The sequence below is a fragment of the Melospiza melodia genome, chromosome 19, assembly GCF_035770615.1.
Source record: "Melospiza melodia melodia isolate bMelMel2 chromosome 19, bMelMel2.pri, whole genome shotgun sequence".
Lineage (NCBI taxonomy): Eukaryota > Metazoa > Chordata > Aves > Passeriformes > Passerellidae > Melospiza > Melospiza melodia.
Window position 1 is genome coordinate 8695250 of NC_086212.1, and position 17444 is coordinate 8712693.

At 62.3% G+C, this 17444-nt stretch overlaps 2 protein-coding genes across 3 annotated transcripts; both read right to left on the reverse strand.

Annotated features, from left to right (window-relative positions):
• Nucleotides 1–558: 558 nt before the first annotated feature.
• HCK (HCK proto-oncogene, Src family tyrosine kinase) lies at nucleotides 559–9361 on the reverse strand. 2 transcript variants are annotated; one of them, XM_063172369.1, is made up of 13 exons: nucleotides 9294–9361; nucleotides 7830–7959; nucleotides 7387–7429; nucleotides 7035–7134; nucleotides 6791–6889; nucleotides 6559–6662; nucleotides 6014–6163; nucleotides 5523–5675; nucleotides 5039–5221; nucleotides 4560–4636; nucleotides 2163–2316; nucleotides 1818–1949; nucleotides 559–1242 (listed from the first exon to the last, which is right to left on the reverse strand). In XM_063172369.1, exons 2-13 carry the CDS (start codon nucleotides 7956–7958, stop codon nucleotides 1040–1042), a joined length of 1527 nt encoding a protein of 508 aa, XP_063028439.1. In that variant the 5' UTR covers nucleotide 7959; nucleotides 9294–9361; the 3' UTR covers nucleotides 559–1039. The 2 variants fall into 2 exon arrangements, with proteins under 2 accessions (XP_063028439.1, XP_063028440.1); XM_063172370.1 differs by lacking the exons at nucleotides 7387–7429; nucleotides 9294–9361 and having other exon boundaries at nucleotides 7830–7961.
• Nucleotides 9362–10704: 1343 nt separating this feature from the next.
• On the reverse strand, nucleotides 10705–14360 carry CCM2L (CCM2 like scaffold protein). Its single transcript, XM_063172368.1, has 10 exons — nucleotides 14280–14360; nucleotides 13855–14022; nucleotides 13500–13583; nucleotides 13226–13409; nucleotides 12464–12915; nucleotides 12249–12384; nucleotides 12061–12124; nucleotides 11707–11854; nucleotides 11387–11525; nucleotides 10705–11234 (listed from the first exon to the last, which is right to left on the reverse strand). Exons 1-10 carry the CDS (start codon nucleotides 14307–14309, stop codon nucleotides 10954–10956), a joined length of 1686 nt encoding a protein of 561 aa, XP_063028438.1. The 5' UTR covers nucleotides 14310–14360; the 3' UTR covers nucleotides 10705–10953.
• Between the last annotated feature and the right edge of the window lie 3084 nt (nucleotides 14361–17444).

A 17444-nucleotide genomic window follows, 5' to 3' on the forward strand; every position in this document is an offset into this window, starting at 1 on the left:
GCGCTGTGGGTCTGCCCGGCTGCGGGCCCCTGCCCGGGCTGCGGAGCAGCAGGAACAGCCAGGAGAGGAAAGGTTGATAAATATTTTATTGATTACAAAATAAAAGATCCCAAAGCAGAAGCGACGGCGTTTGCCTCTTGATATCAAAAATGTAATGACAGGCACCAGTCTCTTTGCTGTAAGAGGTACATGGCTGTCTTTAAAATATGCTGTTTACTCCTTTTCCCCAAATAACCTAATGAAATACTAAAAATAAACAGTAACATTAAGTGAGTGTGCAGGGAGCACCTGGCCCTTGCTGACACTGCAAATGCCCCAGCAGACAACAAATGCTACCTGTAAGCTTTGCATGGGGGAGAGGGCTCCTTTTGCCATGGCTTTGGGCTCCAGAGGTTCCTCCCAAGGCAGGTGGAGGGGGATCCATGCAGGGATGGCCTGGAAAAGCCCTGTCTGTGTCCATCTGCCCCTGTGGCACAGCCTCACCAAACTTGCACTCTGCACAGGGGCTGCCATGAAAATACCGGGGAAGGAAACCCAGGAGGGAGAGAGGAGGTGACATTCAACATTCAAACCCCAGGATCCTGTGCTGATGCTGCGCCCAGGGGCTGCACTGCAGTGTGCCTTAGGGGGATCCCCTGGGCTCCATCACACAGGGAGCACAGGCACTGCAGGGCATGTCCCCACAGCCAGCACCTAAGGCACATACTGCTGCAGAACAAAGTCATAAAATCTCAGAAGGATTATAAAAATACTGATCTGGGTTTTTCCTTGCAGCAAAAGCAGGCCTGGCCCCATCCCTGTCAATCCTCCTGGGGTCTCGGCACCACTGTCCAGCCAGCACTTCCTGGAGCCACTGCCCCAGGGACATTCAGGCTCCTGGGACAGGCACAAGGTGTGGCCACGTCTCTTCTCCCTCCATCGTGTGCTGCTCCAGCCCAGCCACTCCAGCAAGCCTGAGGTTCCTGGGCCAGGCTGGCAGGGAAGCAAGGCACAGGTGAGACAGGGAAGAGCAGGCAGTGTCCGCCCCAAGCATCCCATGCTAGGGCTCCTGCTGGTACTGGCTCTCTGTGGCAGTGAAGAAATCCTCCAGAACACTCTGTATGTACTCAAAAGTGGGGCGATCCTCGGGTTTGATCTTCCAGCACCTCATCATGATGTCATAGAGCTCCTCAGGGCAGTTATCTGTACGGGGCATCCGGTAGCCACGCTCCAGAGCCCTGATCACCTCCACGCTGGACATCCCTGGAAAACAGGGACAGGAGAACATCACCTGCTTTATCACTGCTGTCTTTGAAAGTCATAAAATCCCCAAACCCAAAACTTCTCTCCTTTTGGGCAATGTTTCCAGGAAGGGAAAAGTGGTTCGAGGGGCTGGGAAGGGGGAACTGCTGCACCTGGTCAGGGAAACGTGGACAAAGGAGATGCTGGGTTATTGTAGGATGGAGTTTTGTGCCCCAGGATATAGATGGGGCTTATAATCTCTTTGAATAAATTAAAATCACTTTGCATAAATTCAAATGGTAAGTCTGTGATGAGCCATTGCTTCCAATGAAAAGTCAGTGCAAGGGCAGAGCTGCTCCTCAGAACAGCCTGTTGTGCCACCCCAGATCCACCACAATCCATTTGTGGTAGCATTTACAAAGTAACTCCCCATTGAAAAAAGGTACCAAAATAATTATTAGTATAAAATTAGGGTGGTCCCTAATGATAAGGATTTACAGGGTTTTCCCATGGAGCTGGAGAAGCTCAGGTCACATGCATGGGGCCCAGAAGGTGAAATGTCTTTTGGAAACAGAGGAGGCATTTAAGATCCTTACCTGGGTAGGGGATGCGTCCATAGGTGATGATCTCAGTCAGGAGGACCCCAAAGGACCAGACATCTGATTTTATAGTGAAAGATCCGTAGTTGATGGCTTCTGGTGCAGTCCATTTAATGGGAAACTTGGCACCTGGGCAAAGAGATCCAATGGGAATCATGAGCCCAACCCCAACCGCTGAGAAATGGGTGGTGAAATATGGGGAACAAGAAACAAACAGAAGAGGAACAAGTGAAGTGATGCAAATGAGAGGAGCTTCCCTCTGCCCATGTACCCAGCACATCCTTCCCAGGGTCAGGACCACCATGGGGGCAAGGGAACCCCCCAAGCTGTCACCCCCAGCACCTTCCCGGGCCGTGTACTCGGTGTCCTCGATGACCCTGGCCAGCCCAAAGTCTGCAATCTTGCACACCAGCACTGCTGACACCAGGATGTTGGCGGCTCTCAGGTCTCTGTGGATGTAGTTCCTCTTCTCAATAAAAGCCATTCCTTCTGCAATCTGCCACAGGGGAACAGGGCAAATGCAAACAGGCTGCTTGAAATAACACACACCCCCTCAGCACCAGAGAAGTCAACTGCTTCTGGCCAGCACTCAGAAAAGGCTGAAAGGAGGCAGGAGATGGATGTCCCATCCTGGAAGTGTTCAAGGTCAGGCTGGACAGGGCTTGGAGCAACCTGGTCTAGTGGAAGTGTCCCTGCTTGTGGCAAGGGGTTGGAATGAGATGAGCTTTAAGGTTCCTTCCAACCCAAACCATTCTGTGACTTTCCTGTATGGAAACTGCTCTGCAAGCAGGAAATCCCTTACAGAAGAGGTTGGGGTTTGGGTGAGCAGCCCAACATGACACCTGTGATCACCAGAGGCTGTGAGTGTTTGCAGGGCAAGGTGTAAGTGGGCTTCATCCACAGACATGAGGATGTAGAGGAGGAGCAAATAATTCTCTACTCAGGGAAGACATGAGGCCAGTCTCCAAATACAGCCACAGTGGCTCACTAATTGCTGCAGGAGGGTCAGTATTCCAGAGCTTCCTTAGCTGGGGCAGAAAAGCATAGTGGAAGATGCCTGAGCTCTTCCAGATTAGTTTCTGAAGAGTCACCTGTGTTTGTGGACAGGATGGCTGTGATGGCCCCTGACAATCCCCCCCACCCCTGTGCCTTCTGAAGTCCCTGCACTCGGTGCTGTGTGCGCAGGTCTCAGCCTGATCAGGCAGAGGTGACCTGGTATGTGCACAACCAAACCCCAAAGCTGCCCTGTTACCCCATACCAGAGTCCAGAATGTGAAGGGGCAGGAGCAGCCAGAGGGGAGATCCCCCCTCCTTATCACACCCACACAAGCTGTGGGTGAGGTGCAGCTCCCACAGAGCTCTCCCCACTAAATACAGAAGTAGCCAGGCAAGAGCGGAAGGATCATTTCTATGACCACAGATGCATTTCTGCCCGCAGTGACTCAGCCCCAGCCCAGGGGCCAGGCTGCTGCCTGCTGTGACAGCCCTTCAGCCTCTGCTCTCCCCAGAGCTGCTCCAGCAGCCCCTCAGATACATGGGCTGAGCTGGGGCTGGCAGGAGGCAGCTTGCTGAGAGCAGATGGTGCAGGAGAGCACAGCTGATGCACAGACCCCAGCACAGCCAGCTCCAGCAGCCAGTGACCTGGTCTCAGCCCACAGCGCTCCCATCCTGGATTTCCTATTGCTCAGGTGCCTCTGTGAAATATTTGAGCTCAGCACAAAGGGTCCCTGGGTTCAGTCCTCACCCAGGGGCACTGCAGAAGCAGCAGGGGCTCAGTGGTTGTGCAAATGGTTGCACCTGGAGTGAAGTGTTTAACATCCTGTTCTGCTGTACTCAAAATCAGCTCCTGAATATATCCCTGAAATAATTATCTGTGAGTCCTCCTGCCTCTCCAGCTGCCTTCTCCTGCTGTGACAGCCCTCTGTGACTTTATTGAACCACAGCCCTCCCTAGGCATTCCCCTGGGACAACACAGCCTGCTGTCCTCCCTCCAGGACACTGGGAACCATGCCTGGCTCAGCCCCTCGTTTACTGGGAGCACACAGGATCATGCTGCAGGATTCCTGTAAACCCACAGGGCTTCACACCCCTGTGGTGCTGTCCTGAAGCAGTGCTGAGGGGGTGGGCTGGGTGTGTGGCCATGCTGGGTTTGTGGAGCTTTGGCCAAGTTTGCAGGTAAGGTTTGCTGTCACAGCAGCAGCAAATTAGAAATTATAGTCACCAGTATAAATAGTTATCAGTCATAGAAATTGATAACATTGCCCTGGGCTTGGTCAGACCACACCAATCAGCACCAGCACATTTGCAATTGTGAGCTGTGGAATTAAGCCCCATCATCATCCTCGCTTCTCCACAAAGCAGAGTCGCCCATGGGCTGTGAGGGCTACAGGAACCATGGCAAACACAGAAGTCAGCAGCCAATCCTCCCCAGGATGTGTGCAGCTCTGCTGTGCACTGCTCAGGTGCAGGTGGGCTAGCTGAGTGCTGCAGATATTGGTGTGGTGAGGGGGAAGCTGCCACTTCTCCTTTCCCACAGCCCTGCTCCTGTGAGGTCAGCGGGATGGGGATGGTGAGCAGGCAGTGGCTGCCCACAGGAAACCTCACTGCATCCCCTGCACTGCTCACAGCAGCTCCTGGCTGGCCCTGCACAAGCTCCAGGTGAGTTCCCAGGCTACTCACTCACCCTTTTCAGGGATGCAAGGGGCACTCAGAGCTAGGGAAGGTCTGCTCCTTCCTCACCTGGGCAGAGAAGTCGATCAGCTTCGGCAGCGGCAGCTTGTTCCCCTCATCGCTCTTCAGGAAATCCAGTAAGCTCCCTGCAGGCAGGGAAAGGTGCCAGGGCTGTTGGTTTAGCTGGAGTCTGCACCCCCACTTAGGGTGGCACAGAGTCCTGAGGAGCCAAGCAGGACAAGGGGACTCTGGAAACAACTTGATCCCCATCCCACTCCCATGGATAGGCACTAGTGCAGGCTCCCTCTGCCTTGCAGAGTGCTTGTTCTCATCTGTCCCCTCTTAGGTGTCCCTCCTCTCCCAATGCTGTCACCACATCCCCTCTCCCAGCACCCTGCCCCAGAGCTGTGGCAGGAGCAGAAACTGCTCCCAAAGCCCTGGGAGTGGTGCAGAGCCCACAGCCAAGCCTGGGGATGTGGAAGGGATTGATCCTGCACCACCCCAGGAACCTGAGTGCCCACAGACATCCCTCAGGATGCAGACTGCACCTTTCTCCATGAATTCGGTGATGATGAAGATGGGCTCCTCCCTGGTGACCACTGCATGCAGCTTCACCAGCTTGTCATGGTGCAGAGTCTTCATCAGGTTTGCCTCCTCCAGGAAGGCTTCCACAGACATGCTGCCCGGCTTCATGGTCTTCACTGCCACCTTGGTGTGCTTGTTGTAGGTGGCTGGGGGTGGCACAACAGAGCATTCCCACACTGCCCTGGGAGCCCTGGGCTTTGGAGCCACAGTCCCACCCTGCTGAGCTGCTGTGGGAAGGCTGGAGGCCACACACAGCCCAGGGCTGTCCCCACATGCCCAGCCCCAACCAGGCCCTGCATCAAGGCAGGGTCACCTCCATGTCCCTCTGCTTCTCTCCCTCCCTGCCTTTTCCACTCCACCATCCCTCTACCTTCTCAGACATCCCCCACTCTTCCTCCTTCACCACCACCTTCATCACCCTCCCAGCAACCTCCCCATGACTCTCACCCATCCACACTTCTCCGAACTGCCCAGCTCCCAACTTCCTCTCCAGGCTCAGGGACTCCCGAGGGATCTCCCAGGCGTCTTTCTCCCAGGGCTTCTGTGGTTTGGGCACTCGGCACGGGTGGGTGAGCCTCTGGCACAGCCCATCGCTCTGACCTGGGGGAGCATCCAGGGCCATCAGCCAGCCTGTCCCACTGCCACACTGTGCTTCATGGGGAGCTCTGGCCACCGTGGGTGTGCAGGGACACCAGCACCACCGCTGTGACAGCCAGCAGCAGCCCTGGCAATGGGGGAAGGCATGGCAGTCACTGCACGATGGCAATAGGGGAAGGTCTGGAAGTCACTGCACGATGGCAATAGGGGAAGGTCTGGAACGTTACAGTCACAGCCCAGGGGTGATGGGCAGGAGCCCCTCAGCCTCTGCACACCCCCAGCTGCTTGGCTCAGGGACAAAGCCCCGTTTGGGAAGGGGGGCCGGGCACCCCAGGGCTCACGCTTGTAGTGCTGGACGAGCTCCTGCAGCGTGTTGAAGTTGTTCCGAGGGGAGATGTAGAAGCCGCCGCTGTCCAGGGTCCGGATCTTGTAATGCTTCACTGCCCCGCCCCGCAGCTCGTCCGCGTCCCGCACCGAGAGCGAGTAGGAGCCTGCGGGAGGGGACAGCTGGCACCTCCGGGAGCATCCCACGAACATCCCTGCTGCTGCTCCCGGCCATCCCGGCTGCACAGAGCATCGCCCCGCAGAACCAGCAGCGCCCACCCCACTGTGCTGCCACCACCCCTTCAGCCCCAGGCCTGCACCCAAACACCCAAAGCAGCCCCAAAGGGACACATCCCTCAGCCCTGCAGTGGGATTTGGACATGTGGCAGCACCACAGGACATTGCAGGGGCACCTCCAGGCACAGCATGGGCCCCCCAGTCCCTCCCTGCAGCACAGCACATCCCCAGGGCTGGGGAGGGAGCTCCTCTTCCAGGCAAAGGGGGCGAGGGCCGCCCTTGGGGCAGCTGTTCCCCAGCACTGTGCCATGGACACCCCTCACACCTTTTGTTGTCTCGCTGTCCCTGATCATGAAGGAGCCAATCATGTTCCCAGGGCCAAGGAGCTGCCGCTCCGCATCCTTCCTGCTGACATCCTTGAAAAACCACCTGCAGCAGAGCCAAGGGAAGCCAGGAATGCTGGATGGGGCAGGACAGGAGGCAGGAGCGGGGACAGCGGCAGTGGGGAGGTGGGGGACAGCATGGGGACGGGATCTGGCACGCAGGGATGGACTCACTCCTCTGTCTCCAGCGAGTTGTCTTGGGCAACGTAGTTGCTGGGGATGAAGCCTTCACGTCCTGTCACCAGCGACCGTGCTCGCCACCATTCCCCTGACCTGTGACAGAAGTGGCATTGGGTTGGCTCCTGCCACCTGGACCTGGGCACCAGCAGCTCCTCTAGGGCAAATTCCATCAAAGAATCCCAGCAGGGCCACAGAAGCCATCAGGAGACCCTGGACAGGGGCCTTCAGCAGCACTTACTTCTCCAGGACCTTCATGCGCTCGCCCTTCTGGAAGCTGAGGTCCCCAGCGTTCATGGCCTCGTAGTCGTAGAGTGCCAGCACCACGCTGTCCCCCGGGCCTGCAGCAAGGGAGCTCCCTGGGCACCCTCCCTGTGCTGGGATGGGGTGCCAGCCACTCCTGCCATGAATTCTGGCCAGGACCCCCACAGCCCCGGCACCTCCATCCTCATCGTGTCACGTCTGGCCCCTCAGGGGAGCCCAGACCTCCCATCCCTCCAGGATGTGCTCACCCCCAGGTCAGAGAGGATCTGGCCACACTGCCCCCACACACTCCAACCCCCTGCACCCCCTTGCAGCCCCCTTGTACCTACCATCCTCGGGCAGGGGCACAGCCATGCCGGGGACATTGGTGTTCTGGAAAGTGCAACAAAACCACAGAGTGACATCACAGGTGGCAGAGACCTGTTTCCCATGGGGGGGTCTTGGCCCCAACAGCAATGGCAGGAGCAGGAGGGCACCCGAGGGGCAGCACCAGCACCACTTGACACAATAATCCACCCAGCACCAGCATCTCCACCCCCTCCCAACACCTTCCTTTTTTCTCCCTTTCTCTATAACTCCTGGATTCCCATCAGGTCCACCCTGTGCTTTGTCCCAGTGTGGCCTGGGCTCCCACCCATAGCCCAGTTCCTGTCCTGGAGCACAGGCACTGCCAGTGCCCTCAGCTGTCTCCACTCTCAGTGCTGGTGGCACTGCTGAGGAGAGGGCCTGAACCCCCTGTGACAGCTCAGCCCTCAAATCTCTCATCACTCACCCTCTTGTTGGTGGCCGTGGGGTCTCTCACATAGTGGCCCTGCTGGATGGTGGGGCCAGGATCAGGATCAGGGTCAGTTTTTGTTATCTTCTCTTGGCCACCAGCTTCCTTTGACCTCACACAACCCATGCTGCAGCCAAGGAAGGGGAAGTGAGGCCATTGCAACAGAGGTGAAAGCCCCGCTCCAGCCCCAGTCCAGCCCATTCCCATCAGCTCCCACAGCACAAGGCCCCAGTGCTCTGCTGTGACAGGGAAACTCTGCTCCTCCCACAGCTTCAGGGCACTGGGGTGCCCTGTGACACTGCAGAGGAAAAGAGAACTCCTGGAGATGCCATTGGAGGTAAAGTTTGGGGAGACAACAGCAGCAGCCATGGAGTAGCTTCCCTGCCCTTGGGGGATGCAGGACAGGGTGCAGGCACGGGGCACCACGGCAGCAGAGTCACACTCAGCATCTTCTGCACAGAGGGGCCCTGACCACTGTGAGCTCTGCTGCAGCTTGGGGGTCCCCACACAGCACCCCCATCACCACAGGTCCACCCTGTGCTCCCCTATCTCTGCTGGGTAGGAGCTGCCCCAAACAGCCAGTCCAGGGCAAAGACAAATGCTCAACCTTCTCCAGCACCCCAAGAAATTCAGTGGGAAAAAAAAGCTGCAAGAGGCAGCAAGAGTGGTAAACCCCTTGCAAATGTACTTCCCTTGGCCAGGGAGACCTGGGTGCAGAGAAAGCAGAAGGTGCTGGTGGTGACAGTGAAGGAGGAAGCTCAGGGCTGAACCCTCGATGTGCACAGCACAGCTCTTGAGGAACATCAGCCCATGGTCATTCCTCGCCTTTCCCTGGGTCAGCCCTGCTCCCGAGGGCAGAGCAGGAGCAGCAGTGGCAGCCAGGACAGCTCATCACCCTCACTGATCCATCCTGGCAAACCCAAGGTGCCCAGCTGAACCTCAGACGTGGCTCACACCATCACCATCACCATGCAGGTATTTGCTGCTCCCGTCCCACTCCATCCAGCCCTACAGAGCACAAACACCCCGGGCAGTCCAAGGGTCATTTCCCCGGCTCCTGTGGCATAGCTGGCATTCCTCATGTGTCCCACCCCGGAGAGCCAGGTCCCAGGGCTCATGCGGTGTCCCCAGCCAGGAGAACCAGGTTGGATGAGGGTGCATCAGCTCCCGGAGCAAGGCTGCCCGCAGCCCTCTGCCCTTGCCCGTGCCTTCGGTCCCCGACAGCGCCTGCAAAGCCACGGGCAGGGACCCCCTCGTCGGGGCTGCACTGTGCCCAGCCGGGGCCGCACCGGGACCCCTGAGATTCCCGGCCATCGCCTAATCCCGGTCACCCAGGGTCAGCCGCTCTGACCGGGACCGGCCCGGCGCGGGGTCGGACCCACCGGGCTGCCCGGGACCGGCCGCGGGGCTCCCTCGCCGCCCTCAGGGCTCCGCGCACGGTTCGGATCCCGGAGCTCTCACCTTCGCTGCCGCCCTGGGGCACGTCCCCGCCGCCGGTCCCGCTCCCAGTCCCCGTCCCGGAGCCCGGGCTGCCGCCGCCGCTTCGCTCTGCCCCGCTGCTCTCCCGCCGCCTGCCCGGTACGGCCACGCCCCTCCCGGTACGGCCACGCCCCTCCCGGTACGGCCGCGCCCCTCCCGGTACGGCCACGCCCCCGACTCCGACGGGGCGGGTGCGGCCGGTGCCTCCCGGGCCGGGCTGGGAGCGGGGACCACCATGCCACGAACCGCAGCCGCAGGAACATCCCAGCCCTGCGTGACCCCACTGCCCTTGGGGACCCCCGACGGATGCCAGAGCCCGTGTGTGCGTCTGCCGTCCCCGGGACACCGGACGGGTTTGGGTCCCGCACCCAAGGAGGTTTCCCCGCCTGGTGCAGGGCCATGAAGGGCGAGGGCACGGGGGGAGCACAGGACACGGCCTCAGCCTGGGTCTGTCCCAGGAAGGAGAAAAGAAAGCCCTGAGCATCCGTGGTGGGGTGCAGGACATGAGGGAGTGCAGGACACACAAGGGTGCCTGGGACTGGCTTTGTGAGGCACAGCTCAGCGAGGTCCGGGTATCCCTGGCTTTGCAGTGTCCCTGCTGGCCCCGGTATTCCCGTGCCAAAGCTCCCCTCAGAGCCCTACCCAGCTCCGCAGTGCTCCAGCCTTTCTTTTGAATTGCCCCTGAATTCAGGATGGAGGCAGCATCAGCAAGGGGACCCACGGCTCTGTGTGACCCTGGCCATCGGCTGCTCGCGTTCGGAGGAAGCAGCCAGGGCCACACCTCATGAGGGTTTGCATATGTAATTTTTTTTTTTGTAGAAAAAATAAGTTGCTCCGGCAGCCCCAGCGCCTGCTGCCCGCACACCACCCTGGGGCTGCAGAGCCGTCCCGCAGTCCCCACCAAGGGACACGGGGCCAGGGAATGTTGGCTCGGGGCCATCAGCCAAGGGCCGGCAGCTGTGGGATGTTGGGATACAGTGGCCAGGGGGATTCGGCTCGGGGATGGTGCCCAGGGAACATCAGCTGAGGTCCATGGGGCGGCGGGAGCACGGCCCGGTCCCCCGGCGGCGGAGGGGCTGCAGGGCGGGACCGCAGGAAGCCGGGCCCGGGCAGGAACTTCCTTTTGTGAAACACCCGCAGCCCGCGGCCGGACGAGTGTCGCACAAGCGTCGCAGGCAGCAGCGGGCCAGCTGCGGCCACCAGCCCTTTCCTCTCCCAGCACATTCATGCTGACCCCCTCCATTGCTCTGAGCATCCCCTGGAGCCAGCCAGGAACAGCCGGCAGCACCCTGACCCTGGTGGTGACCTCCAGGTGACACTGGAGTGGGCAGGTGCCCAGCCCAGCCCAGTTCAGCAGCCCCCTGCCCAGCTCGCCCCACACCACAGCGACCCCTTTCCCCAGCCCCAGCATTTAATTGAAATCCGCAGAAATTACAGCACATGTGTCTCCCCCACAGCCACAGCTGCCCTGCGATTCCAACAGCCTTGACAAGAGCTGACAGGGCAGTGCAGAGACCTGTCCCCTCCCACAGGGACAAATTCACCCTCCCTGGTTCTGGGGCAGAGCTGGGCACTTGCTGAGGCTGCTCCTGGAGGTGCAGCACCGCATCAGCGAGCAGAGAGAGCACAGCCGGGTTCTGGCTCACAGGTAGTTGTCCTCTTCCTCCTCCTCCTCCTCCTCCTCATCCCGTGCCAGCGCCTCGATGTCGTGGGTGATGTCGGTGATGATGCGGTTGAAGGACTCGCTCTCGGAGCGCAGGGACCAGCTGTCGTAGCTGCGCACGGCCGAGGCCGACGTGTTGCTCATGCTGCGCTTGATGCGGCCGAAGCTGTCGGTGAGGATCCCGCCCTCCCGGATCCCGATGCTCTCCAGGAAGGTCTCAAAGTACCCGATGTCTTGGTCAGGGATGAAGGGCCTCATTCCTGTCACAGGCACCGTAAGCCTCAGGAGGGTACCCAGCCCTACTGGTTTGTCCCATCCCAGTAAGCAACAGGGTCCTGACGTCCCCTGAAGCACCAGCCCCATGTCCCCAGGGGATGCACAGACATCACCAGGGGTGGCTGCAGACACTCACCCAGGAGGAGAAACTTCCTGCGGTCCCCGTAGAGGCGCAGGAGCTCCGTGCAGTATTCCTGCACCGGCGTGCCCAGCCGGTACTCACGGAGCAGGATGGCAAACTGCTGGATCTCCTGTGGTGACAGCTTGTTGCGCAGCTGTGGTGACACAGGGACGGGTTTGGCTTGGGGACACCAGCAGCACACAGCCCCCAGCCCCCCACCCTGTGTCCCACTGCTGCTCTCTGGCACAGGGAGCTCACACCAGCCTCCTCCCCTGCCCCAGCTGCTGGCACTGCCGGCCTGCTGCGTGTCCCTGTGCCCGTCCCGGTGCCCTCACCGTCACCATGTAGTCCTGCAGCTGCTCCAGCCCTGCGCCACTCTGGTCACTGCCACTGCAGGCAGTGGCCAGGCTGTGGTGGGAGCGGTGGAAGGAGGGCGAGGAGGTGCCGCTGTAGTACGCCTCAAAGGTCTCGTGGGAGCCGTTGCTGGGGAGAACACGGGTCAGTGGGTCCCTGTGCCCCCTGTGTGCCCAGCTGCCACCCACCCACTGCACAGCACCCACCATCACATGGGGCTGGGGCATCACTGCAGTGAGCACCCAGCCAAGGGCAGGGGTACCCACCCAGGGGCACCTTGGGGGTCCAGTGGCACCCACCCCAGTCCAAGGGCACCCTGGGGGAGCCCGACTCACAAGGAGCTGCAGCAGCTGTAGTCAGCATCGTAGCCATATGTCCCATCTGTGCGGCAGCTCTCGCCTGGGGAAGGAGAGCAGAGACCTCATAGCAGAGACAAACCCCCCACCCGTGTGTCCATGTACCCCCACCCGTGTGCCCCATGACACCCCATTCAATGTTCCCACTCTTGTCTGCATCCACTCACTCCTGCTGGAGAGCCAGGGCCGTGTGGGCGTGGAGGTGTAGTGGTACCCGGCTCTGTCCACGCACTCGATGCTCTGGTCGCCGTAGATGATCTGGAACACCTGGCAGATGAGGGCACAGGACTCCTCCCCAGCATCCTGCAGGGCAAGGGCGGCGGGCAGTGAGCGCCGCTGGGTGGGCGAGCCCCGGTGGGCGGCACACGCCGGGACCGCTCACCCTGTTGGGCACGGCGAGGATGATGAGGTTGGAGTAAGCGTCCGGGCAGGGCTCCTGGGGGTCCAGGGGGTTGCTGCCGGCGTGCCGCCGCTCCCAGCTGCCGAAGCCGGTGCCGCGCTCCCAGCTGCCGCCGGCGGTGCCGGCCCGCCGCCGCTCCCAGCTGCCGCCGCACGGCTGCCGCCGCTCCCAGCTGCCCGAGGGCCGCCCGCGCTGCCGCCGCTCCCAGCTGCCGCCCCGCCGCCGCTCCAGGCTGCCGCCCTGCCGGGCCTCCTGCCCGCCCCGCGCCGCCCGCCAGTCCAGGCTGCAGATGGTGTGCCGCCGCTCCATCGCGCCCCCGAGCCGCCCCTCCGGCCACGAGCCCCCCGCTCGCTTCTCTGCGGGAAACGCCTCGGGCAAACCGGCCGGGGCCGCCTCGGGGTGCGCCCCGGCGGGGACCGGGTCCACTCCCAGGCCTGGGGAGCGGGGACAGACAGGGCGTCAGGGTGGGGGGCTGCGCTGCCCACCCTGCCGGGTCCCCAGCCCCTGCCCCGGCCTCCCTGTCCCACCAGCCCAGGGGGATGCAGGGGGATGGGGATGTGGGAGCCTCAGTGGGCTGGGGACACCCCTCCGGTGCTCGTTATGTAGGAGAGGATGGGACACACCAAGGCGGGGACAAGGCGGGATTTTGCCGCCCTGATAGACTCTGACACCCATCTCCAGCCCCTCACAGCCCCTCACAGCCCCTCGGGGCTCGGCTGGTGGCCCCCGGCCGGACCCCCGCACCGGTTTTGAGGATGAGGAGGTGCAGGGCATCGTCGCGCAGGTAGGAGGCGGCTGCGATCTCGTGTGTGGGGATCCGCAGGATGAGCTCCTCGTTGTCGCGCCAGGTGAGCAGCAGGCAGCGCGCCGAGAGGCTGAGGATGCTGTCCTGCTCCGGCGTGGTCTGCAGCGGCAGCTCCTTCAGCTGCTGCACGGACAGAGCGCGGGGGCTGCGTGGGGCACCCGGCAGGGTGGGGTACCCCGTGCCCACCCTCTGGGGAGCGGGGAACTCTCTTACCCTGGCCGTGTCCAGCAGCTGCAGCACCTCATCCCGGCTGGAGGGGTTCAGCGACGATGTCACCCATGTCAGATGGCCTAAAAACTGGGGGAAGGAAAGCTCAGGGCAGCTTGGGGAGGCTGGGGCATGGCCCCAAGGTCAGGACACATCTCCCTGAGGTTCGGGGAGATCCTGCATTTAGGAGTTCCTCCCTGCACACCCACGGCACCACCCTCCACCCTGAGTGTTTGTCTGAGCAGGGAGGGGACCCGGACCCCTCTGGCCACTCTGAGTGTGGATCTCAGCACGTTGTGGTGGCCTCATAACCCCGCCCCAAGCAATCAGTGACCCCGGGCACTTTTGGGGATCCCTTTACCTTCACCTCCTTCTCCACGTAGTCGTGCAGCAGGATCTGGGGGTCGATCAGGTAGTCGGGGGGGTAGAGGGGCACGGAGTGCAGCGGGCGCCGGTAGACGCTGCTGCGGAGCGCTGCCCTCCGCGCCGCCTTGGGGAAAACCAGCCGCTTGATGGGCGACACGAAACCCTGGCAGGGGAACGGGCACGGGGACGGGTCAGCACCGGGTACCCAACCCTGGCCCCCACACACGGGGTTTGTGGCACCCAGCACCCGGGGCGTGGGGGGTAACAGCTGAGAGCCTCTCTGCTGGCCCTTCGCACTGTTTGGGTGGCTCCGTTCTCCCCGCCGTGCTGTGGGAAGGGTGCGGGGCCTCTCAAACCTGTGCATGGCACCCTCTCCCCCCTCCTGGCCGCCCCCCGGACCCCAGCCCCAGCCCCACGCACCTTCTTCCCCTTCTTGGCCTCGCTGTCCATGGCAGGACGCGGTGCTGCGGCCGCCCCCTCTGCCCCGCTCGGCGCCGCGGCGCTTTCCTGTGTCGGAAACTCCACCAGGATCGCTGGGATGTGAGTTCCTGCCTCTCCTGGGGGGTGCTGGGACTGGGCTGGGCTGGGCTGGGCTGGCACTGAGACTTGGACTGGGACTGGGACTAGGACAGGACTGGCACTGGGATAGGGGCTGAGCTATTACTTGGGCAGAAGTAGGGGCTGAAGTTGGCTGAGATGGGACTGGAACAGGGACTTAGACTGGTGCTGGTGTTGACATTTATACCAAGACTGGGCCTGGGATTTGGCAGACTGGGGTTGCAGTGGGCTGAGATGGGACTGGAGCAGGTGCTGGGACCAAAGCAGGTGCAGATGGTGCCTGTGGGACTCTGCTGCTACGGAGCAGCCCCTGCCCCTCACTGCGGGGCTCTTTCCTGGGGCTGGTTCTGCTTCCCTATGACCCCACATCAGCCCCGTCCTCATGGGGCAGCCCTGGGGGCTCCCAGCCCTCCCTGCCCACATCCTGTCCTGTTTGCACGGGGCCCTGGCACTGGGAACGGCCCTGGCAGGAGCCCACACAGCTGCCTCCAGCGCTCCGTCCCCACAGCTGCCCGTGGGGTCTGAACCCACCGTGGTTCTGGGGTTTGCCGGGGCTCGGGGCCTCCGGCAGGGGCAGGAGGAGGCTGAGGCTGGCCCGGCAGTGCCGTGTCCGGCAGCTTCCTCCCCGAGATGCTGCATCCTGCCTGGGCACCCCTTCCCTGCCGGCCACCACGCCAGGGCCACCACACCAGGCAGGCAGCGCTGCCACAGCCATCCCGCCCTGCTAATGATGTCCCCGAGCAGTCCGGGACAGAGAGGAACCATCCTGCCCTGCTTTGGAGCCCCAGCTGCGAGCTGGAGGTGCCGACAAGGACAGGATCCCACAGGCAGGGCTTATTGAAATGAATTTAATATCTCATGTTGCAGCAAAATTAAAAATATACAAAAAGTTTGTGGTATACAAAAAAGTCTCGGGACGGACCCCGGCCTCCCGCTCGCCCCCGCCCGCGCCGAGGGTCCCAGAGAAGAAGGTGGCACACAGAGTATTTACAGTACGTGACAGCAGCCGCCGGGTCCCAGCGCCGGGGGGTGCAGGAATGCGGCTGAGACCCCTCGGCAGCCCCTGCCAGAACGAGCTTCTCTCACTCCCTGAAGCTGGAGCAGCCCTGCTGCCACTCTGGGTGACACTCCCAGGGACCAGAACCCCGCCATCCCCAGCGGGAGCTCGAGCACCCCTGGAGCTGTGCCCATCCTGGCCCCGGTCGTGTCCCCTGTCACCCCAGCGGGCAGGGGGGGCAGGGCGCTGGGTTTGGCTGCTGCTGCTGTGGCACAGGCTGGGAGGGGACAGGGGGGTGGCCTGGGGCAGGAGTGAGACTGAGGGGTCCCCCCGAACCCCACACGTGGCCAGAATCCTCTGCCCAGAGCAGCCCAGGGCTGAGGGTACCGTGGCTTGAGTGCATAGAAAAGTGTCCCTCCACCCACCAGCGTGGCCCTGGGGTCCCCACACGAACCCCGGCGTGAAGGGCATGCCCGAACGGCGTCTCTGTCCTGGGGTGGGCACGGGCAGGGGCAGAGGGAGCCCAGAGGAGCCGCCCGATGCTGGCACACAGTCCCCACATGGCCCTTCCACAAATCCGCTGTGAGCCGGACCCAGGGAGGAGCTGCCACCGCCTGGGCACCGCTCAGGGGCTGCGGTGACACTGCTTGATGCCTGCAGGGAGCCCCGGCACCCCTGGCTGCTGCCCCCACCTTCCCTGAGGAAAAGAGACCCGGCCCCAGAGCCGCCCCGGCCGGGGCTGCCCCTGCCCGACCAGCACCAGCACAGACCCCCGGGGCAGCTCCAGCCCGGCCCGACCAGCACAGACCCCCGGGGCTGCCCCTGCCCGACCAGCACAGACCCCCGGGGCAGCTCCAGCCCCACCAGCACAGACCCCCGGGGCTGCCGTGACGGTGGCAGTGGAGGAGCCGCGCAGGTGACAGGGGCCCAGCCCACTGCCCAGCCCCAGCCATGCTCTGCACCCTCCTCCAAAGGGTTTCCAAGGCTTCCAGTTAGCACCAGTTAGCACCAGTGAACCCAGCGATGGCCAGCCCAGCCTGCTGTCACCCCAGCTACCAAGAAATGGGAAACAAAAGCAACGTGATGCCACCCCACTGCCACCACACCCCTGCCAGCCCGGCCATGTCACAGGGCTGGGCACCCACAGTGGCCCTCGGGGACCCCACATCCCCACAGTCCCAGGTGCAGCTCTCCCATCCCACTCCTCCCATCCTCCAGTGCCTCACACGGTGCCCCATGGCACAGAGGGGCTCTCATGCTGCCCATACTCCCCTGCCCAGGCAGGGCTTGGCACTGTGGCTCGGGGCAGACAGAGGCCAGAACCCTTTGGAGCCATGGCAGGGGCACAGGGGATGCAGGGAAGGCACAGGGGCCGTGGGTGTGGGGGTAAGGGGGGCAGCACAAGGCTGGGGGTTCCAACAGCTCCCCTGCCCTGCAAACCCCTGTCAGCCCCTGCACACACACACACACACACACACACACACACACACACAGCCCCCAGGACAGTCCCGGCCAGGGGGCACAGGGTACATTCAGCACAGCCCCTCTGTGGGAGCCGGTGGATCTGGGCAGGAGCAGGGACACATTCAAACCCAGAGCCCGAGCAGCCCCACTCCTCTGGGGAGGCAGGAGCAGCCAGGACAGGCAGGGCAGGGGCTGGGGACAGGCGGGGGGGACACAGGGTGAGGTCAGGGGAGGGAGGGAGGGTCCCAGCTCAGGTTGGTGCTGCGGAGCTGGAGGGGGGTGATGCTGATGAAGGAGTGAATGGAAATGCTCCCGGCTGGGAAGGGATGCCAGCCCAGGAGGGGAGAACGGCTGGGGGTGAATCCCACTTTGGGGAACCCGGGGAACGCCGGCGGCCCCGCACAAACCCCGCAGTGGTGCCAGCCAGGCCCTGCCACCCCCGGCCCCAGCGGAGGTAGAAAATGTCACACAAAATGTCACCATTCAGGTGAAAACAAACCCAATGAGATGAAGCATTTCCCGTGGGGACTGGGGGAGGATGGGGTGCAGCCATCCTGGCCTCAGCT

Bases quoted from the DNA above. Each gene is read 5' to 3' on its own strand.
- HCK (XM_063172369.1), bottom strand. From the start codon at position 7,958: ATGGGTTGTGTGAGGTCAAAGGAAGCTGGTGGCCAAGAGAAGATAACA. The intron at 6,890-7,034 runs GTAAGTGCTGCT...CTTCTGTCACAG, and splicing joins CGCATGAAGGTCCTGGAGAA to GTCAGGGGAATGGTGGCGAG. The intron at 6,164-6,558 runs GTGTGAGGGGTG...CCCCTCCCGCAG, and splicing joins GGACAGCGAGACAACAAAAG to GCTCCTACTCGCTCTCGGTG.
- CCM2L (XM_063172368.1), bottom strand. From the start codon at position 14,309: ATGGACAGCGAGGCCAAGAAGGGGAAGAAG. The intron at 12,916-13,225 runs GTGCGGGGGTCC...CCCGCTCCCCAG, and splicing joins CCTCCTCATCCTCAAAACCG to GCCTGGGAGTGGACCCGGTC. The intron at 11,526-11,706 runs GTGAGGGCACCG...GTGTCACCACAG, and splicing joins TGCAGGACTACATGGTGACG to CTGCGCAACAAGCTGTCACC.